The 21,036-nt window shown below is 37.9% G+C and overlaps 4 protein-coding genes, 2 non-coding genes and 1 pseudogene across 9 annotated transcripts; 5 read left to right on the top strand and 2 right to left on the bottom strand.

The window, feature by feature from the left end:
* Positions 1–483: 483 nt before the first annotated feature.
* On the top strand, positions 484–2,588 carry LOC108819692 (developmentally-regulated G-protein 1-like; annotated as a pseudogene).
* A 1,048-nt stretch (positions 2,589–3,636) lies between these two features.
* On the bottom strand, positions 3,637–5,928 carry LOC108822346 (telomere repeat-binding factor 4). 2 transcript variants are annotated; one of them, XM_018595394.2, is made up of 6 exons: positions 5,625–5,928; positions 4,825–5,051; positions 4,615–4,699; positions 4,417–4,503; positions 3,991–4,279; positions 3,637–3,898 (listed from the first exon to the last, which is right to left on the bottom strand). In XM_018595394.2, exons 1-6 carry the CDS (start codon positions 5,772–5,774, stop codon positions 3,867–3,869), a joined length of 870 nt encoding a protein of 289 aa, XP_018450896.1. In that variant the 5' UTR covers positions 5,775–5,928; the 3' UTR covers positions 3,637–3,866. The 2 variants fall into 2 exon arrangements, with proteins under 2 accessions (XP_018450896.1, XP_018450895.1); XM_018595393.2 differs by having other exon boundaries at positions 4,396–4,503.
* A 170-nt stretch (positions 5,929–6,098) lies between these two features.
* Positions 6,099–6,844, top strand: LOC108822347 (mitochondrial import inner membrane translocase subunit TIM23-1). Its single transcript, XM_018595396.2, has one exon. The coding sequence runs from the start codon at positions 6,144–6,146 to the stop codon at positions 6,702–6,704; it is 561 nt and encodes a 186-aa protein (XP_018450898.1). The 5' UTR covers positions 6,099–6,143; the 3' UTR covers positions 6,705–6,844.
* A 565-nt stretch (positions 6,845–7,409) lies between these two features.
* LOC108822344 (U-box domain-containing protein 35) lies at positions 7,410–10,679 on the bottom strand. Its single transcript, XM_018595391.2, has 8 exons — positions 10,207–10,679; positions 10,034–10,134; positions 9,836–9,957; positions 9,518–9,736; positions 9,192–9,444; positions 9,026–9,103; positions 8,193–8,943; positions 7,410–8,110 (listed from the first exon to the last, which is right to left on the bottom strand). Exons 1-8 carry the CDS (start codon positions 10,364–10,366, stop codon positions 7,674–7,676), a joined length of 2,121 nt encoding a protein of 706 aa, XP_018450893.1. The 5' UTR covers positions 10,367–10,679; the 3' UTR covers positions 7,410–7,673.
* Positions 10,680–10,942: 263 nt separating this feature from the next.
* Positions 10,943–14,244, top strand: LOC108822345 (protein phosphatase 2C 7). Of its 3 annotated transcripts, XR_008937222.1 has the most exons (6): positions 10,943–12,121; positions 12,247–12,603; positions 12,683–12,788; positions 12,878–13,218; positions 13,467–13,758; positions 13,986–14,244. XR_008937222.1 is itself a non-coding variant. In XM_056991597.1 (5 exons), the coding sequence occupies exons 1-4, from the start codon at positions 11,447–11,449 to the stop codon at positions 13,210–13,212; spliced, it is 1,473 nt and encodes a 490-aa protein (XP_056847577.1). In that variant the 5' UTR covers positions 10,943–11,446; the 3' UTR covers positions 13,213–13,218; positions 13,467–13,896. The 3 variants fall into 3 exon arrangements, 2 of the variants coding, with proteins under 2 accessions (XP_056847577.1, XP_018450894.1); XM_056991597.1 differs by lacking the exon at positions 13,986–14,244 and having other exon boundaries at positions 13,467–13,896; XM_018595392.2 differs by lacking the exons at positions 13,467–13,758; positions 13,986–14,244 and having other exon boundaries at positions 10,945–12,121; positions 12,878–13,453.
* Positions 13,698–13,779, top strand: TRNAS-AGA (transfer RNA serine (anticodon AGA)). Its single transcript has one exon. It is a non-coding gene; the product is annotated as a tRNA-Ser (tRNA).
* Positions 14,245–17,160: 2,916 nt separating the features above from the next.
* Positions 17,161–17,242, top strand: TRNAS-AGA (transfer RNA serine (anticodon AGA)). The gene has a single exon. It is a non-coding gene; the product is annotated as a tRNA-Ser (tRNA).
* The last annotated feature ends 3,794 nt before the right edge of the window (positions 17,243–21,036 follow it).

Here is a 21,036-nt window from a genome sequence, read left to right on the forward strand (position 1 = left end):
TGTAATGTTACTTACCTTTTTATATATTGACCTTACCTAATAACACATCAAAGCCAGGAAAACTATCTATATGAAAAAAAAAACTATGGACTTTCGTTTGTAACAAAGACACAACTATCTATATGAGAACTTAGCAGCCACAGCACGCAAAATTAAATGAAACTTGAGAGATCCATAATTTTGACTGTTACAGGGAATAATGTAATGGATACAATTTAGCTTACCATTGCAAGTCGTTTCTTGTGGAGATCAGTTGGTACCTGCAAATAATATCTAGCAGACGCTTTGTTTTTTTTCTTCTGTAAGTTATCTTGGAATCAACAGATTCATGGATATTATGTTCATGGAGCGTAATCACGTACGTTTTTTTTTTTGCTTGGTGTTTATCCTCACTTGAAAATCCAAGAATTGTAGGCAAATTTTTCTCTGCGTAAATTATAACCCAGAGAACATCAACTTGAGTAACAATAACAGCCACCCACAATGGAAAATGAAACAGAGCTCAAGATGTACAGACCTTGGTGGAGTAATACATATCACTGGGCTCTAATATGGATGAAGAAGCTACATGAAAATGAAGTCATCTGCAAATCAAGTATTATAAAAGTAGATAAGAAGATAGAGACAGTTTTCCACATCAGGGTCCAACTATTTCATTTAACTTCTACACAATGTTCAACAGATCAAGAATTTTAACCATGTCCCAACATAAAGGTTTGATCCTCTGTGGATATACATGCCAGGCACCCTTGACTCACATAGATAAGAAGATTGATTTTGCATTTTTCCTTTGTTTTCTTTTTCCGTACAATAGATATTACTTTAAAAAGAAGAAAACTGGTGGAATCTCTTTCAACACTACGGCACCCTTGACTCACATTGATGAGAAGCTATGTTATCAAATCCTGCATGAATATAAAATCCACAATGTTGAGGTACGAGGTTCCAACTTCAATCATGTATCAGTAGTTTCAGACAAGCTTCTCGCGCCTTTTCATGTCTAGTTCAAGTGTCACAACTCACAAGTAAAATTCTGAAATATTTCTGGCATTTGTCGGCTTTTTAAAGCGTTATAATGGTAGTTTTCTTACAGACGTCTAAATGAATTTAGTGATGAGTATTGCAGGTGCTGTTTCGTGAGAATGCCACAGTGGATAACTGTATCGATGTCGTTGAAAGCAACCGCAAATATATTAAGTGTATTTATGTCTACAACAAAATAGATGTTGTTGGAGTTGATGATTTGGATAGACTAGCACGGCAGCTAAATTCCATTGTTATTAGCTGCAACTAAAGGCAAGTTAAATCATATCGAAAGGACCAGTCTATTATAATTCGGTCCTATTTAAGTTTTTCCTTGTGCGTTCTTTGTCCTCACTGGTCTAACAGTGAATGACCGTTGCTTGAAACAGCTAAACTTAGACAGGCTACTTGCAAGGATGTGGGACGAAATGGGCCTTGTGAGAGTTTACTCGAAGCCTCTAGACCAGCAACCAGATTACGATGAGCCTTTTGTCCTCTCATCTGCAAGTGTATTTATTTGTCCCCTCATTGCAATATACCTTTCAAACTTGTCCATATCAGTGATTTATATCTTTGATTACTTTCTGATTTATCAGGATCGAGGTGGGTGCATGGTTGAAGACTTTTGTAACCACGTCCACATGACTCTGGTGAAGGATATGAAGTATGCCCTTGTGTGGGGGCACAAGCGCAAGGCACAATCCTCAAAATTGTGGTCTATCTCAACATCTTGAAGACGAAGATGTTGTTCAGGTTGTCAAGAAAAAGGTACATAACGGAAATATTTCCATCGACATAAACTAATGGCTCAAGTTTATACAAATATATTCTCTGTACCTCTTCTTCGATTGTAGTTACTCTGCTCAAGTTTGGGAGAAATTAATGAAAGGGGTGTTGCTCGAAAGGTATACGGTTAGCTGGAATGGATAAGGAGAATAATGGGAGATTCTACTATAAGGAAGGTGAAGTTATTTATCATCAAATATATTTTTCAAGCATGGAGAAGATGAGGTACCAGCTGCTCTGATGATTAAACTGATCGAGAAAAATATGAGAAATAGGCTAACGATTATACAAAGGAAGGGAGACAGAAAGATTGGAGAAGGAATGAAATTCTGGTTTGAAACAAGATAGAAAATTATAGAGTGTTTTTAATCTGTTCTAGAAAGTTGAGATAGTAGATGGAGATAAAAAAGGACACTTGGTGTAAATAAGGTCTTTTCTTTTTCAATAAAATTTAACATTCTATTAAAAAAAAAAAATATATATATATATATATATATATATATATAATCTCTGTACCATGATGATGAAACTATCTAGACTTATACTGTTGATTTTGAAATCTGTAGGAGAGAGATGAAGGAGGAAGATGACGGTTCAAGTCACACTCAAATGCCCCTGCTAGAATTGCGGACAGAGAGAAGAAAGCTCCTCTTAAGCAATAAACTCAGTTGATGAGTGATCCCCATATTCAAGCCATTTTATCTTTTGAAGAATACAATAAGTTAGTTCCTATGTATCTTTTTCACAAAATTATGTTTTTGATTTTTGGCAAGTATTGTCCAGAGAGATGAAATGAAATGAAACATTGTCTTTGAAATTATTATATATTTCTAAATTATTTCTATTTGTATTAGAAACAAAATTATATACATAGTTTTGTTTTTATGACAGAAATTCTTGATTGTTATTAATACTTCAGAGAATGTTTTGTAAATCAAAAACTTTAAACTACTCGAGTCAAAATCTTACACAAGAGAGTGTAACACTGAAAGAAAAGTTAAATCGTAGTCATGGATGATTTCAGCTGAGAAAGATGTACTATGATGTATCTGAATCATTGTTGACTTCTCTCACAATATAAGTTTTCGAACTATTTTACTTTTTGATGAATACAATAAGTATATGTACCATATTTTCACAAAATTTTATGTGTTTGTTTTTTTACAAATCCGCCTAGAAAAAGGAACTGAAATGAAATATTGTCTTTGAAGTTACCGTACTTTTCTTTTAAAAGTAGAAATGATTAGGGAGATTCCTCACCAATCACTTGCCTAGCAAAACCAGCAGCTCTATTCTAGACAGTAGTAGCCACTGCATTGCATCTCTGCACAAACCAAAGATTTCTTCTGCTCAAGTACTCAACACCTCTAAAGACTACCTGAGTGACTGCTGTTAGGAGTCCATTGTAGAAAAATCTTAGATGATCTTGAGGCTCAGGAACCTGGACATTGCATACATCCCTTCAGCCCCTTCATATCTTCTCCTGCTGCTGTAGGGAGATTTGTCACCAATCACAACAGAATCTGATGAAACTCCAAAGACTCGACTCTATGATTCTTCTTTGTTCCGTCAAACCTTAATTCAAAGTCACAATCTTCTGTTAGCAGAAGAGTTGCACAAAAATGTATTCTTCTCAGTGATTTTTCAGTTTTTAAAAATCTTAAAAGAATTTTGGTGTCCGATTCTTGATTATTTTTATTCATGATCTCTGTGTTGTATGATATTCTTGATTATTTTTATTCGTATCATAAAGGAACACTACACAATTTTTTTCTAATTGAAACATGTTTTCTCATGGTTTTTGATTGTTATTATTGGTTCGGAAAATGTGTTGCAAATCAAAAGAATTTAAACTACTTGAGTCAAAATCTTACACAAGAGATTAATACACTGAAAGAAAGTTAAATGTTTATTTTTGTCTAAACAATTTGGTATAGCAAAAAGAAACAAGAGAATGCAATCTAATAGCCTATTACTATTAGTATATATACCACAACATAGTCTGATGAAACTCAAAAGACTCAAACTCTATGCTGCTTCTTTTGTTCCCTCAAATCTCAATTCAAAGCAACAATCTTTCCCTGAGAACCTGCAACAAGACAAATCTTAAAAGAATCAGACACCAAAAGTCCTTTGAGATTTTTAGAAATTGAAGAATCACCGAGAAGAGATGTTAATTACATTCTTTGTGCAACTCTTCTGCTAATAGTAGAATCAACTCAGCTTGTTCTGCCAGTTCTATCATCCTATCTCTCTCTTCTACAGCTGCATTGAGCGTCTCTAATTTTTCGTCAACCTCCACGAACTTAAACGCTGCGGTTCCTGCAGCGTGATCAAACTTCTCCTGCGAAACCGTGGGTCCTTGACTGTTTGCCTGCCGGGGTTTCACATTCACCTCTTTTGGTCTCGCAGCAAGTGGCGTTCTCATTGCCATGAAGCTATGACCATTCATCTTGTAGAAGTTCTGCGTCTGTCGTGTGTATTGTTGCATTGTTACAAAAACCAAAACACAGAAAAGGCAGGCAGAAATCAACACAGATGGAAAAAAAGAAAGCTCTTGTTCAAAGCAAGGCTGTCAAGACTTACTCCTGATTTTAACTGGCTAACCTTTTCAAGTTTGCCCTGAGAAGCAAGCCTCCTCAATCTTGAACCGAGGATCCTTTTAAAGTTTGGTGGCACTTCATGTCCTTTTTGCTATACACATACCAAACCATTATCATGAGCGTGATCGTTACATCAGTACAGGTTAGCTGCTAAGACAATAATAACGAATAACCTAATGGAGCTGGGAAAAAAATGTCTAACCACGATGAAGTTGAAAATTGCAGTGACATCAGATCCGTTAGCATCCGTCAACGATGAAAGAGCTTCGAATATCATCCCATCATACCTTAGTAAAAAAACATTATCTCATCAGAATCGTCACCAATGCAAGTAGACTAAGCAATCTACATCACTTGAGAATCAAACAGAGGAATTAAGTGGTGGCTAGGAGAGAAAAAAACAAAAACAAACCTGGGAGCATTCTTTGCATCAACCGTGAAATTAACACTATCATCAATGCTCAAATCAGATACACTACGAGGAAGGGGAGGAACTGGAGAATGGCTGGAACTAGGAGATGGACTACTGGCAGCTGCAACTGCCGCCAGCTGAAAAGCAGCAGCTTTGATTTTTGGTGTCCGTACCTTATCCTTTGACCCTTGAATATCAGGGGCAACACTTAAATTACGCCATTTATCCTACAAAAAGATATAAAACATCGAATGCTTAAAATTCTTGGTCATAGGTTACCAAATAACAGAGGCACACACACACTGGTAATAATCAAATCAGAAAATTCCCCCGTCTTTTAACCTAAATTCACCTGCTTTTAACCTGACTTTTAGCCTTAGGCAACCAAAACCGGAAACAGAACTAAAAGAGGCGCCAATCACTTGCCTTTAGACCTAAATCCACAGCTTCTAGTGGTTTTAAAACCATTAGCTAGATTTAAGACAAACGTATTGCAGCATTACTTGCACTTTGACATATAATGCAATTATACCGAATCAATCAATCAGCCCAATCTCGGGTAAGTTCAAAGACCTTATCTCAAGACAGTAGATAGATTGATTAGCAGGTAGCCAGCAAAGCATAGACAACAAAATATATATAATCGGACAACACTTTATGAATCTCAGACGCTACATAAGAAACAGAGCAGACAATCTGTCCACTAGAAACTCAAATTCAAAAAAACTCTTAATAGTTTCAATTTTTCATTACCAATGTGCCACGAACACAATAAATCAGAAGTAATCAGAGAAGACTACCTTTAAGTCGATGTTGGATCGCTGAGAGAGCTGACCAGCAAACTCAGCATCTCGGAGAATATTCTTCCATTTACCAGGGCCATGCTTCCTAACACCGGCGAGCAGCGCCTCCTCTTCCTCCTCCGTCCACTTAAGCTTCTGGTTCCCCATCTATTCCCACCTTCGTCTGTGTAATCTTAACAAACACAATCGAATCAGCGACTCTTCCGCCGACCTTGCTCCCCCACAAAAGCTACTTCCTTCGTTCCCCCAGAATATCCCAAAAAATCCAAACAAAATCGTGACTTTTTACAAATTGGTTCTTATGGTAAGTTTTCCAATTTAAGATGCGTATCGTATAAAGATCTGAAAACCACGGGGGCCAAAAATGGAAATAACAAAAAACGCAAAGATTATTTGGGTTTAAATGTTATAAATAAAACATTAGGGGTCAAATTCGAATTTAGACACAAAGTTCTTTAAAAACCCTACAAAAAAAATTCATAAAACATCTCTCCACACATCTAAACCCTTAAGACAATGGCGACGGATCATCATCACACCTCCTCCGACGAAAGCACGCGACTTTACAACCCTTACCAGCACTTCGACGTCCCGATCAAAGCGCATCACCTCTACAAGCTCCCCACCTCCCCGGAGTACCTCTTCACCGAAGAGTCCCTCAAAAAGCGCCGATCTTGGGGAGAGAATCTCTCCTTCTACACTGGCACGGGCTACCTCGGCGGATCTCTCGCCGGAGCCGCGGCGGGGTTCTTCTCCGGCGTCGGGAGCTTCGAGTACGGAGACACGGCGAAGCTGAAGGTGAACAGGATCCTGAACTCGTCTGGTCACGCGGGACGGTCGCTGGGGTGTAAGGTTGGGGTTGTGGGTTTGATCTACGCGGGGATTGAGAGTGGTGTCGTGGCGTATACGGATAGGGATGACGCGTGGACGAAGGTGGTGGCGGGGATTGGGACTGGGGCTGTGTTTAGGGCGGCGCGTGGGGTGAGAGCTGCGGCTGTGGCGGGTGTGCTTGGAGGGATGGCGTCTGGTGCGTTTGTGGTGGGGAAGAGGGTTTTGAAGCGGTATGCTTACATATGAGCTGGTGGCCGTTGGGGGGAGATAATAAAAATCATAGCTTTTGATTGTTTCTAGCGGTAGCATTCTTGATCAATTTCATTATTGCATAAAATAACCTGCGGAAACTTATTTTATATATTATATGATGATAAGGTTTTACATTTTGGTTCTTGTTTATGATTTGGTTCTTGTCAGAGGATGTTTCAGAGGTGAAATCTCTGCCATTCTTCATTATATTTTTTTTTTTTTTTTTTGAACAAATCATTATATTTCATCTTTGAAAACCTTCACATTGCTTTTATTGGCAAATCTCATCTCTCTACTAGCTGCTAAGTTTTTTTTTAAAAAGAGCTTGGCTTTAATATGGTCTGTGATTTGTTCATTGATCTTGAAACGTGAAAGTATTACACAGTATCTTATCTGAGTCCTAGGTTCCATTACATGTTTCATGATATAATTGGGGAGCTGTTATTATGAACCTTCTGCTGTCTCCCAAGACCCAAATATATATCTAGCTGGTCTTGTCTCGAATTGACAAATTGTCTTGTCAGAGCTAATATTACTGGTGTAACTCTGTCAGTTTTCTCTCTTTCAAAGTTCTGGTTTTGTGTGTGTAACTAACTACTTACATCTTCTTTACAACTATCTTATCCAACAATTTCCAAATTAAAGAGCTTCCTACTAAATTTCTCTGTATGCATTTGCTCTGAAAGATTCTACGTGCCATAGAGGAGGTGACTTGATTTTTGCAAGGACGAGAGACCAAACAATAAAGAATTTCATATACAGAAGATAGGAACTTCGACACTATGTGAGATCAACAATAAACTTTTGGTGAAGCACAAATCATTAAAAGACCAACAACAACTTCATTCCTCTTGGCTTGTTTATGATCATCAAGATCGCCTTCTTCTGGTTGGCATGGGGATTGCATCGGATGCTTAAGTTGAGCAAGTTCATCGCTGATCTCAGAGATAGCCAACGTTTAGTTTAGTAATCTGTTACTGCAGGTTCTAAGAAGCCAACCGGTGAGGAAGATATTGGTGAACGAGGAACTGAGTTGTGAGCACGTGACACAGAGAACGTTCTATCAGAGCCATGGTCCTCTGTTGCAAACTCTCTTAGCTTGCTCAGTGCGGGCAACAGAACAGTAGCAAGATCAGGTCTATCTTTTTTCCTCAACTCGCAGCACTGCAAAGCCAGCTGAGCTAGCACCAGCGTCTCTTCTTCAGGCCAGTCTGATACTCTGGGATCAAGAACTTCTCTCAGTCTATTTTTCTCAATCCCTTGCTCTACTCTATGGCTTAAACCCATTGCTGGCATCGCCGTGAGGATTTGCAGAAGCACCACACCAAATGAGTACAAGTCAGACTTCACTCCAAGCATTCCCGTTTGCTGGTACTCAGGGTCAATGTAGCAGAACGTACCTGTTTCAACAATTGGTCCATTGTTAAAGAAATGCAAAAGATTAGATTTGGTTTAGTTTAAATGTAGAAATGAAAGTATTACCAGCAGCAGCAGTCATGTGGTAATGGGTGAAGCTATCAGCAACAGCGGGAGGTACCAGCCGAGCTAAACCAACGTCGCTGATTTTGCTATTGAGATGTCTGTCTAGCAAGATGTTTGCTGGCTTCAAATCTCTATGCACCAGCGGCTCAGGTTTGGCCTGGTGAAGGAAGAGAAGCCCTGTGGCAATCTCTGCAGCGATTCTGAACCTTGCTCTCCAAGACAACGGTGGAGTATTGTCTCTGCAGAAGAGACGGTCTTCTAACGTTCCGTTTTCCATGTACTCATACACAAGGCAGCCGTACTCGGGACAAGCACCGAGGAGAATCACCATGTTAGGGTGTCTCATGCAGCTTAGTACCTCAACCTCTTGTTGGAACTGCTTCAGGCCTTGTGAGACATCTGACTTCAAGATTTTGATGGCAACGGAAGTGTTTTCAATAACGGCTTTAAACACAGGTCCATACCCTCCTTCCCCAATCTTTAACGCATCTGAAAAGCCATCAGTTGCATCTTCCACATCCTTAATGCTGTACCGTCTATATGATACGTTGTTGGCCATGCTCTGTTCGTTGAACCTGGCCTGCATCTCCACAAGTCTTCTCTTCTGCTTCTCTATTTCCTCAAGACGTTGTGCCATTTCAGCTGCTTGGAGCGCGCTCTGTGTTTTCTGCTTATCCATCTCAGACAGCTCCTTAAGCATCTCTCTTGCTACCTTTGCTTCCTCCAGCTTTTCAGATTCAGCGGCAGGGGCCTACAAGCATTCATTCAAGTGTCTAGTATTAGTCAAACATCTGTAGAATGTTTTCAAGAAAACATGGTAGTAAGTATCTTACAGTTTCTCGGGCCATGGTAGCATTAAACTGTTGCAGTTCGAGTCTCAATCTCCTCACCTCTAGTTCAAGATTCTGATTCTGAGCATATGTAAGAACAGAGAACACAAACATCAGCACTTTACATTCTGAAACATCAAATCTACTTTTCTGAAAACGTTCTTTTTACCTCTTGTTCAGTAATACTTCCCCCAGATAGGCTTTCACCGGTGAGAATACTACTAACCATGGATGTTGAAGAGTGGGAGCTTCCTCCATCGGTGGATCTTCCTAGGATGCTGTAGAAACTCCCATTTGATTCAACACTGTGACGGTTGGAAGAAAACTCGTTGCTAAACTCTCCTGGAGAACTCATGTTATGAGAAGGCTTGTACTGAGTTGTTGCAGGTCGAGAAAAGTCTCCGTTTGATGCAGAAGATGACCTAGCAAAAAGAAAAAAACAATGATTCATCAGTATTCTCAGTCACCAGACATAAAAGATGATGGAAACTTCACCTTCCAGATGCAGTGGAAACGAAGCTTGCGGGGCCAGGATCAGACGACATAGACATAAATGGTTGTTGTTGTTTTGAAGGCTGGGGATTGTGCTGAGGTGTGTGAGGCCTACTCGCTGGTCTGCTTGTTAAGAGCTTCTCTTTAGTCACGACGAAGACAGAACATGTATCTGGAGTTGTTTTGAGTAGAGTCGCTGGCATATCTACGCTCTTAAACTTCCTGATTTAAGACCACCATTACATAAGAGTTTAAAAGCAATTCATGGAAGCTAAGTTTGAGATTTAAAGTCATGTTAAATGAGAGAGAAAAGATAGATACTTGAGGAATGTGTTTCTTGCAGAGGCTCCAATGACTATATTTGAAATGGAGTTGTTATTGATGTAGTCAACAATTGCACTTGCGATGTCAATATCGTGAAGAAGCACCTCCTTTGCCCTAATCTGATTAAAAACATATATACTGTATAAGTAATAATGTGAATGTTGTTTAGGAGAAAGAGGGATTGAATTCTCTAACCCCTTTACGAGCACAGAATCCTCTGAAGGGAAGGAAGAACTTTTGAGCCTCTTCTTGGTTGTCATGTGGTGCTTCTGTGTTCTCTCCTCCTTCACCAATTCCTGTTTTAAAGAAACTTTTCATTAGATTGATAAATGATAGATGATGATTGATGAGGAGGAGGAGGTGATTACTCAATTTGGTTTGAACATGGAGGAGGATACAGTTTGATGAATCGACAATGAGATGCTCAAGGGCCCACTTCAAAGCGTGTTGGCTGTTCTTGTCTTTGTCAATGGCTATGACGGTAACACCATTGCTGTCTTTTCCTTTTATTACTCTTCTTCCAGCCATTATTATTTGTTTTTGTCTTCTTTCAACCTGAAGAGAAAGGTAACGTATGAAACTTGGGTCTCAAGAAAACAATACGAAGACTTGCATTCTCAGATTGAGATTAAGAAGAGAAGAATTAGAGGAGACGAAACAGACTTGAACTGTTTTGTTTGTTTAATTTTTTCTTTTGAAGCTTTTAATGGTGTTTGCAGTTTACTAATTCTAGAAAATTTCATAACAGCTTAACAGCTTATATGAAACAGAAGAGAGAGAAAAAAAATTAGGGAAGACTTATCGTATTTTTGGAAGATTCTATCTCATATCCTGAAAAAAAATTAGTTGAAGACATATCGTGTTTTTTTTTGTCACTGAAAGTCTTTATATATGCAAAATTAAATATTTTGAGAAATTAAGTCTTGACCTTTAAGAGGAAGGGACACGCGGCGTCTACCTTACCAGTTACCATTATTGAATAGATGAAAAATAAAAGAATAACGGAAGTTTTAACTAATTTTATAATTGATTGGATCAACGTGTTAGTAATAGCAAAGTCGTTGTCACAAAAACAATTTAGTTACATTTTTCTTTTCTGTTTATAGTTTTTTTCTTTTAGTCTAGGTAAACCCATCCATCAGATCCAGGAGAGTTCATGTTTCGTTTTGGAAAGACAAAGATAAAGTTTTAGACTTTTTAGGTTTTGTTTGTGTGGTTCACCTCGTTGATTGAAACCCTCTCTGTTTCACCTGATCCTCTGTTTTTGTTTTTTGGATAAAGTTTTGAGCTTTGTGTCCCTCTCTTGTAAAAGGTTGAAACTTTGGGGGTTTCTAATTAGGGATTGTGTTAGAAGAGATTGAGTGTCTGGTCCTTCTGATTAGGTGAGATCATCAACCACGAGATACAGAGGATCTGTTGCTTTAGATCCATCAGATCTGTGACCCAGAGGTACTCACTTCTTCTTGATTTTGCTACTCTTTGGCTAAAGTTAGTGTCAAGAACGGCGTTTTGGTTGCTGTGGATAGCTGAATTGGATGTTGTAGTATCATGAAGAAGAAGAGGATGAAGATTAGCCGTTAACGTGTGGGAAGCAAAGCATAGGAACTAATGGAAGAGATTTCACCAGCAGTTGCACTAACTTTGAGTTTAGCCAACACTATGTGTGACTCTGGAATCTCGTCTTCTTTGGATATCACCGAGCTAGAGAACGTTACTGATGCAGTTGACATGCTATCCGATCAGAAAGTTCAAAGCTTTAGTAACGGAGAGGTTGAGTATATGATGGAAGAAGACGTATTAGTAGTATCTGACGCGACTATAATAAGCGAGGGTCTAATAGTTGTGGACGCTAGGTCTGAGATTAGTTTACCAGATAACGGGCGTGTTCTCGCCACGGCTATCATCCTAAACGAGACAACCATAGATCAGGTTCCCACTGCAGAAGTCCTTATCACGAGCCTGAATCACGACGTGAACATGGAGGAGGTGGTGGCAGCTTCTTCATCAGAGGTAGTAGTCATTAGGTTCCCCGAAGAGAATCACAACGTTGCAAGAGGAGGAGGAAGCAGGAGCGTCTACGAGCTGGATTGTATACCTCTCTGGGGAACAGTTTCGATCTGCGGTGATAGATCAGAGATGGAGGATGCCGTGAGAGCGCTACCTCGTTTTCTGAAAATACCTATTAAAATGCTTATGGGAGGAGATCATGAAGGGATGAGTCCGAGTCTCACGCACCTCACTAGTCACTTCTTCGGTGTATATGATGGCCACGGAGGCCTCCAGGTATATGCTTTTAGCAAATAGAGAGAGTTTGAACACAAAGATACTATGTTAGTTATGTTTTGTTGCCTTGCAGGTTGTTATGTGATATATGACGCCTTTGGTGGAAAATGGGATTCTTGTTGCAGGTTGCTGACTATTGTCACGACAGGATCCATTTTGCTTTGGCTGAAGAGATCGAATGGATTAAAGAAGAGTTGTTGTGCGAGAGGAACAACACTGGGGAAGGTAGGCAGGTGCTGTGGGAGAAAGTGTTTTTCGATTGTTTCCTAAAGGTGGATGATGAAGTCAAAGGGAAAATCAACAGACCTGTTGTTGGCTCTCCTGATGAGATGGTTCTCGAGGCTGTTTCTCCTGAAACCGTGGGATCAACCGCCGTGGTTGCTTTGGTTTGCTCGTCGCATATAATAGTCTCGAACTGTGGTGATTCGAGAGCGGTTTTGCTACGTGGCAAAGAGTCTATGCCTTTGTCAGTTGATCACAAAGTAAAAAACAATCCTCACTCAAAATATGATCTTGAGAAAAGTTTCTTACTTTTCCTATACTCTCTGTTACTTTTTGCAGCCAGATAGAGAGGACGAGTATGCAAGGATAGAGAGAGCTGGAGGGAAAGTTATACAATGGCAAGGCGCTCGTGTCTCTGGCGTTCTAGCCATGTCCAGGTCCATTGGTAGGTCAACGTTGATACTAAGAAGGTTTACTCTGTCGCAGTCTATACAAAAACACTAAGAAGGTTTACTCTGCATCTTTTTTGTTCAGGTGATCAATATCTGGAGCCATATGTGATACCGGATCCTGAAGTGACGTTTATGCCACGAGCAAGAGAAGACGAGTGTTTGATACTGGCCAGCGATGGGCTTTGGGACGTGATGAGTAATCAAGAGGCTTGTGAGTTTGCGAGGAGACGGATCTTATTGTGGCACAAGAGGAATGGAGCGTTGCCTTTAGCTGAGAGAGGTGTAGGGGAAGACCAGGCTTGCCAAGCCGCTGCTGATTATCTCTCGAAGCTCGCTCTTCAAAAGGGAAGCAGAGACAATATCTCGATCATTGTGGTGGATCTGAAAGCTCAAAGGAAGTTAAAGACCAGGTCTTGAAACAATGTACGCTCGAGCTCTTACACTATTATAATTTCTTACTATTTTTTATTTTTAAATTTCCACAAGTTTACGTACAAATAAGAAGTGAAGTGCTGGGTGGATAGAAGAATTAAGGCCTTGATGGTGATGAATGATGATGCATATAGCTAAAGTCCATTTCTTTTTCTCATGGACTTGAATGTGTATGTTTGTTATGTATAAGAAGAATATAAGAAATTTCATTGTAGTTTTTGGGTTATTTATAAATGTAGATGGATATTGGATGTGGTGGTGATGGTGGTCACATGTTATGAAAGTTCTGTGGCTGTGTGGCAATTATATACTTTGCAAAACTATCAGTGAAGAAGATATTGACCCGAGAGAGGATGCTTTCATGCTTTCCCCATTCATCAATCCACTGGAGGAGTTCAGAGCAAGTTCTGAGTCACGAAATCATCACATAGATGCAGAATAAAAGCTTGTGACGGTTAGAAAAATCAAAAGTGGGCGTGCCGGAGTGGTTATCGGGCATGACTAGAAATCATGTGGGCTTTGCCCGCGCAGGTTCGAATCCTGCCGCTCACGTTATTTTTTATGTCCTATAGATCACCTTATACGGAGTTTAATACTACGTGTGAAAAAAAAATACGTGGGGTCTCGGATCATTCCGTATATCTTTTCTAGCATGTGTAAGATGTACATGTGACAAATTATCATAAGCATGCATGTGTATTTCTTTGGTTAAACAAACTCTCATCTACCGAGGAGTAACAAAACTCATTCTTATGAAGGAATCATTGGAGAATGTAGTAAACTAAAATTCACAGCTGCACACACGTGAAGATATTCACAGCTACCGAGGAATCATTGGAGACTGTAGGAATCTTTGGTTAAACAAACTCTCATCTACCGAGGAGTAACAAAACTCATTCTTAATTAATGGGAGACTATTTTTTTTTATAAGTATTAATGGGAGACTGTAGTAAACTAAAATTCACAGCTGCACACACGTGAAGATATTCCCTCAATAATTCTAACATTTTTTATTTTCTTTTTATCTGTCACCGTCTTTTCTTTTTGTCATTACGATAAATTTCTCCAACCACCAACCAAAATAGTTTCTCCAACCACCAACCAAAATAGTTTGGGAAACAAAACAAAACATGGCAAATAAATAAGACACCAATAGGCATCGACTTCCCTAACACACAGGGAGAAAGATTCAAGATCTTCTTGCTCGGTGGCTATCATGAGCTCCGAGATAGTTCATAGCAAACTCATTAGGCAGTACATGTTGTTTCCTTTGTGATAAGAGATTGTAGCCAAGTAGGCCCATTTTCCGCCACATAAGACTGTTGCCATTGAACTTTGCAGGGCACTAGTAGCGATTGACGTGGCCACCATATTGCACTCTTTGTGGATCACTGTAATTATATTTATCTCTAGATGATCCAAAGCTCTTCTCAACTTTCTCCATAGGGGCTGGAGGGTATAATGAAGCATAGATGGAGAAAATTCACCTCGCCAGTGAAGCATTGATGTTTCCATAAGAACCGTCTTCGCCTTTATGTCACATAGAGCTTCTGCAGCCCATACCATAGCAGTTAGATCAGCTTCTAGTTGGGACCGTATACCAACAAATGACCTTCTGCTATGAAGCATTGCGCGTCCTTCTGAGTTCCGTAGGATCCACGCCGCCCCTGCTTTCCCATTACTTGCTGACCAAGCAGAGCCTATGTTACATTTAACGGTATTGAGTGGTGGCTTCTCCCATGATCTCTTTTGACTCACTTCCACTACTACTGCTGGAGCATCAGCGGGGATGAAACCATTTATCTGAAGCCATACCGATGATTCATCTTGAGCTTTGAACACTGTGGTATCTGCATCAACACTTCGATGTTCAAAACAGAACAAGTTTCTACTTTTCCATATATTCCACAGTAACCAAGGAAACATCAATCGGATTCTAGGTTCCACTGATTTCTTTTTCCCAAGTGCCAGGAGGTAGTGGATGTTCAAAAACACCGAGGAAGATGAGAACCCCGCTGGAGGTAGAGGCAACGGCGAAGACCAGGCTTGCCAAGCAGCTGCTGATTATCTCTCGAAGCTCGCTCTTCAAAAGGGAAGCAGAGACAATATCTCGATCATTGTGGTGGATCTGAAAGCTCAAAGGAAGATAAAGATCAGATCTTGAAACAGTGTACGCTCGATCTCTTACACTATTATATTTTCTTACTTTTTTTTTTTTATTTCCACAAGTTTACGTACAAATAAGAAGTGAAGTGCGTTGATGGTGATGATGATGCATAGCTAAAGTCCATTTCTTTTTCTCATGGACTTGAATGTGTATGTTATGAATAAGAATAAGAAATTTCATTGTAGTTTTTTGGGTTATTTATAAATGTAGATGGATATGTTGTGTGATATTGGATGTGGTGGTGATGGTGGTCACATGTTATGAAAGTTGTGCGGCTGTGTGGCAAACTATACCAGTCGGCTGTTGTGATAACCACTTCACATACTTCTTCTTTGTGTTCTTTAATGTCCACAACAATGACAGCGTGTTCATCAAACCTGATTTGGCTTCCATCAACCCGATCTTTTCTTCACCTCTACCTTTGGTATGCCTCTCTTTCACTGAAGTGCTGTTCGTTTGGTTGACGCAGGGCGGCAGCGGCTGCGACAGCGGCTATTTTTCACAAAGTTTGTTCGTTTGGTTGACGCAGACACCTGCGGCTGCGGCTGCGTCTAGACGCTGCGTCAATGCGTTAATAAAATTTGGACGCCGATAAAATCAGCGGCTGAGACTTAAATTCTGCGTCTATCTACATAATTTACCATTTTGTCCTTAAAACATTTAAGTATTTACATAAAAACCTTAACCTAATTGACGCAAGACGCAGCTCTCTCTCATCCCTGACGCAACCTCGAGCTCTCTCATCTCCATCTCAGGCAGACCTCGAGCTCTCCCATCTCCATCTCACGCAGCCACGAGCTCTCCCATCTCCACGGCTCGAGCTCTCTCATTTCCATCTCCGACGAAGACCTCGAGCTCTCTCATCTTCAACTCCGACAAAGACCTTGAGCTCTCTCATTTATGATAAAAATGAGTTGTTAAATTTGTAAATTTGACTAAAAATTTATTACCAATAAATTATAATATTTGGATAGATATAGATATATTTAAACTATATTTTATTTATTTAAAATATAATTTTACAAATTTAAACTACATGTTTCTTATATCTGTAACATATATTTGCCTTATTTGTTTGAGGTGCTAATTTCGAAAATTAAATGTATGATTTAGTTTTATGACAAAAATATTGTTATATTTGTATATTTGACCAAAAAAATATTACCAAGTAAACATAATATTTTTGTGGATGTAAATATATTTAAAATACATTTTATTTATTTAAAAGACAATGTTACAAATTTTTAAAAATAATATATGAATAAAATGATAATAGCCGCAGCGTCTGTCAAACGAACGGTATTTAATTATGCTTCCTGCGTCGGCGTCAGCGTCGGCGTCAACTTCCTTCGTTTTCGAAACGAACAATAATCTGCGTCGGCGTCAGCGTCTATGAAACAAACATCAGATAAACGAGTTTGACGTAGCTGCTGACGCCGACGCCGACGCTGACGCCGACGCTGAAACCTGCGGCAACCAAACGAATAGGGTTTGAACCAATGGTGATATCGCCAACCAAGTCTTGCTTCTTTCCACGGCTTTGAGAATGGTTCATAATGAACGTCATTTGTTGCTGCTAGCAATATCAAAGCCATAATCAGGACACAGTCCAAGGATCATATACTTTTGCAAAAAAACTATCAGTGAAGAAGATATTGACCCGAGAGAGGATATGCTTTCATGCTTCCATTCATCAATTCACTGGAGGTCACGAACTCATCACAGAGATCAGGAATAAAAATATGTGATGGTTAGAAAAATCAAAAGTGGGCGTGCCGGAGTGGTTATCGGGCATGACTAGAAATCATGTGGGTTTTGCCCGCGCAGGTTCGAATCCTGCCGCTGACGTTATTTTAATTTGTCCTCTTTCCCCTCACTGCTTACCTAGAAAAGAGACCATAGGTCTAAACGGCCACTTGAGAAGGGCCAACTAACGTTGTAAAATTTAAAATGTCAGCCAAATCTGAAATGTGTTTGTTACACAAAGTTTGAAGCTTCTAAAACTGCAGCAGTGTGCCTTTAATTAGCTGTTAATTTCTAGAGTGTTCTGGCAGATATGTTCATTTATCTTTTTTTTTTCTCTGAACACAACCAACCAATATTCATTTATCAGTGTTTAACTGTTTAACAGGTACATGCGCTGATGTCAAAAAAAATATATATACAGGTAAATGTGCTACAGTTGCAGCTCTCATGTCTCTGCATTGGTCATGTCCACATGTTTTTCCTCTTCTTTTTTTGGTTAATCGTGTAGCCTTCTTTAAGACGTAAATGCTGCTCGTTTAGCAATGGAGAGAGGATGTAAAACAGGGCTTGAACACTGTTGCCGTGATGCAACTGAAGAGGTAATAGTATGTCTCAAATCCTCTCTGGACTTTCCCAACAAGTTTGCTTATTACAAGATGCTCTCTCAGTCTCTCTGCGTTTTGTTCTTGTTTGCTAGTTGGGCTTGGGATGAACTAAAGCACGTTAGACAAGCTGTTGGCTTCTTGGTTGAACCCGGTCGAGTTTGCAACTGTTATTTGTGAATAATTAACTGTAAATTTGTCAATGAATTAATGAAAAGGTAAGTCATACAAATAGAATATTTAAATCTTCTGCGTTGCAGTAGAGATTGGATCCCGCACATGTTTGGTAAAACTAAAAAGAATAGTAGAGATTGGATCTCGTAACTACGTGCGAGATGATTTAATTCGTTAGATATGACCAAACTAAAATAAGGCATCGAAATGTGTGATAAATTGTCATAAGCATGTGCACGTTTGTCTTTGTACGACTGGTATAAAATAAAGATGGTGGGAGGTTTAGAAACCAAAAAAATATGGTGGGAGGTTAAACAAACTTTCATCTAAATCTTCCGGAAGGAGAAACACAAAAATCTTATTCCGGATTCCTTGACTTTCTGTGTTCTTTATATATTTTGTATCGCTACGACTAGGAACAAGGTAAGTACTTGCAAAATTTTAAGTATTTGCTATTTGCCTTGGTTCGTTTGAGTATTAGTTTGATTTAATACTTGTACTTGCCTCGTTAGAAACCAAGTATTTATTTTATGGGAAATTGGGTCATATGACTATGAAAAAGTACATAATTCACTTTCTAACTATTTTCCCTAACAGATCTATACATTCCGTTATATATACATATTAATAGTTAATACTATAATGTCCTTTCTCTTGACCGGTGAAACCTGCAGATAAAAAAAAGTTAATAATTATTCATGTCAAATAATTTGTGACACTTCAACATCCACATCTTCCTCCTTTGTAACTCTTCTTAACTTTTTACGAAAGGCAAGAATTCATTCATAGATTAGATCCACATCATCACCACCGACTGAGTTCTGGGAATATTTTGTGATCGGAGAACTTCTCTCAAAATCCCAATTTTCTCTGTTTCTGAAATAACCAGGGCGCTGCCGCAGTTACAGCAAGGCGCCGGGAGCATTACCTGAGCCAATACGCCTCCACCTTAAACGGGCGAGGACCATCACCCCGGCCGACGGCGTTGCGACTCCGTGCATCCATCTTCCCAATCCAAGATTTGTTATTGAGCGAAGACGAAACTTGAAAACTCGTAAGTTTCCGAAGGAAATAAACAATGAATGTATTTCTGTTCTATTTTGTGAAATGGAATAGATTGTATTTTTTTTTCAAATTTGGCTATGTTCTTATTTGCTATGTTTATTAATATATAATGTATTATTACTATGTTATATTTCATTCGAAAAAAAGATTCAATCTTGTTCTTTGTTGTTTCATATTCTAGTGATATGAGTTCTGTATCAGTGTATATATGTGTTTATATTAGTGTGTATATGATTTTGTAAAGGAGAAGAATATGTTGAACGTAAATGGAATAGAATTTTGTGCTATATCATTTGTCATCTTTTCTATTCTATATGCTCGTGTATAGTTGAAATGCATTTACCGATATTTTGAAATTTGGGTATTTAGTTTATAAAAGATTGGAGTTGACATTGGATTAGGGTTTATATTTTCATGTAGGGTTTAGTGATTAGTGGCTACGGTTTAGTTTATAAAATTGGGATTAACCTTGGATTAGGGTTTATATTTTCAAATAGGGTTTAGTGATTAGTTAATAGGGTTTAGTGATTAGTTAATAGGGTTTAGTTTATGTACGATTGAAGTTGACATTAGGACAAGCATTACCACCTTCCATGAAGGCATAGCCATATCAACATTTGAGAAATATGTTAAGATGATATCTAGATTTCAACTACATTTTCATGTTTTCTATTCTATATGTCTTATGTAGAATGGTAATACATCTTACTAGGATTTAGAAATTTGAATTTAGTTTATGGAAGATTAGGGTTAATATTGGATTAGAGTTTATTCCATGTAAGATTTAATGATTAGTTGATATGGTTTAGTATTTAATGGGGTTAGATTTAGTATTTTGTGGTTGTGAATGAATCTTGAATCCTATACTATTTCGCTGATATGGAATACATTATTTATTAAAGAGTTTTCTATGTTATTTATTCCTTTTACTATCTATTATAATTAAGTACGTGGTGAATAAAAATATATCGATGTTATTCACTCTATCCATATGTAACCTGTTACTTATTACTATTAGAGGTATTACCGGGACAAAAAGGTGTTAAATACTAGTTTGTACATTATGTCAAAATCAATGTCATTGACTTAATTTATTCTCTAAATATAGCTAGTTCACAAATTAACCTTTATTTTATCTAATACTCTGGAGAAAAACTCCTGCTTGCAAGTTATTTGACTGCACTTGTTATTTATACAAATCAAATACGCATTTATAAAATATTTGATTACTCGCAATTACTTGAAACAAAATAAATTTTAACTATCACTAAGTATTTTTTAACCAATAATAAGAATTTTGTAGCGGATAACAAGTATTTTTGAGCAAGTACGAGTAATAAGTAAATAAGTAAATAAGCAAATACCAGGCAGTTATTGAAAAAATAACAATATTTGATAATTGAATAGGATATTTAGATTTAGGAATGTAGGTAAATCGAATATTTTTGATTTAGAAAGTCTTTGTGGTCCGGATAAATATTTTTATGATTTGTATTTATTTGCTATCTTACATAATTTGACGAATTTTTTATAAATGGATTTTATTTATTTTTAAAGTAAAAATTAATGTCAAACAACAATGTTTTATTATAAAACAATAAAATATTTTATTTTCATAATTTAATAATTAAATTATTAATTTAATAAATAAAATAATGTAGAAATATAGAAATAAAAATAAATATATGTGTGCGTATATACAAATATTTGGTTAGATATATCTTTTTATTTTTTTAGGATTTATAATTTATCATTTTAACAGATATTTAATATTAGTATCTGATTATACTTTTTAAATACAAATATAAATTTTGTCAGATTTACCAAAAGAAACAAAAAGTGTCGAATCAAATATAAATTTTGTCGATCTTACGTAAAAGATTTTGCTAACATTGCACGTGACACGGTACAAGTTGTAGTAAACAAAAGAAGAGTGAACTCATGGAGAGATTCCCTTAATAATTATTCATTTTGTTTCAATTTAATTATCGTTGTAAAGTTTATTGATTTCATATGATATTTTACTTTTTTATTGGTTAAAATGTTGTTATAATA

This window comes from Raphanus sativus, chromosome 8 (genome assembly GCF_000801105.2).
Source record: "Raphanus sativus cultivar WK10039 chromosome 8, ASM80110v3, whole genome shotgun sequence".
Classification (NCBI taxonomy): Eukaryota; Viridiplantae; Streptophyta; class Magnoliopsida; order Brassicales; family Brassicaceae; genus Raphanus; species Raphanus sativus.

Bases quoted from the DNA above. Each gene is read 5' to 3' on its own strand.
- LOC108822347 (XM_018595396.2), top strand. From the start codon at position 6,144: ATGGCGACGGATCATCATCACACCTCCTCCGACGAAAGCACGCGACTT.
- LOC108822344 (XM_018595391.2), bottom strand. From the start codon at position 10,366: ATGGCTGGAAGAAGAGTAATAAAAGGAAAAGACAGCAATGGTGTTACC. The intron at 10,135-10,206 runs GTAATCACCTCC...TCTTTAAAACAG, and splicing joins CCATGTTCAAACCAAATTGA to GAATTGGTGAAGGAGGAGAG. The intron at 9,445-9,517 runs GTGAAGTTTCCA...TCTTTTTGCTAG, and splicing joins GTTTCCACTGCATCTGGAAG to GTCATCTTCTGCATCAAACG.
- LOC108822345 (XM_056991597.1), top strand. From the start codon at position 11,447: ATGGAAGAGATTTCACCAGCAGTTGCACTAACTTTGAGTTTAGCCAAC. The intron at 12,122-12,246 runs GTATATGCTTTT...TTCTTGTTGCAG, and splicing joins ATGGCCACGGAGGCCTCCAG to GTTGCTGACTATTGTCACGA. The intron at 12,604-12,682 runs GTAAAAAACAAT...TACTTTTTGCAG, and splicing joins CTTTGTCAGTTGATCACAAA to CCAGATAGAGAGGACGAGTA.
- LOC108822346 (XM_018595393.2), bottom strand. From the start codon at position 5,774: ATGGGGAACCAGAAGCTTAAGTGGACGGAGGAGGAAGAGGAGGCGCTG. The intron at 4,700-4,824 runs GTTTGTTTTTGT...TTTTTTACTAAG, and splicing joins GATGCAAAGAATGCTCCCAG to GTATGATGGGATGATATTCG. The intron at 4,504-4,614 runs GTTAGACATTTT...GTATGTGTATAG, and splicing joins CAATTTTCAACTTCATCGTG to CAAAAAGGACATGAAGTGCC.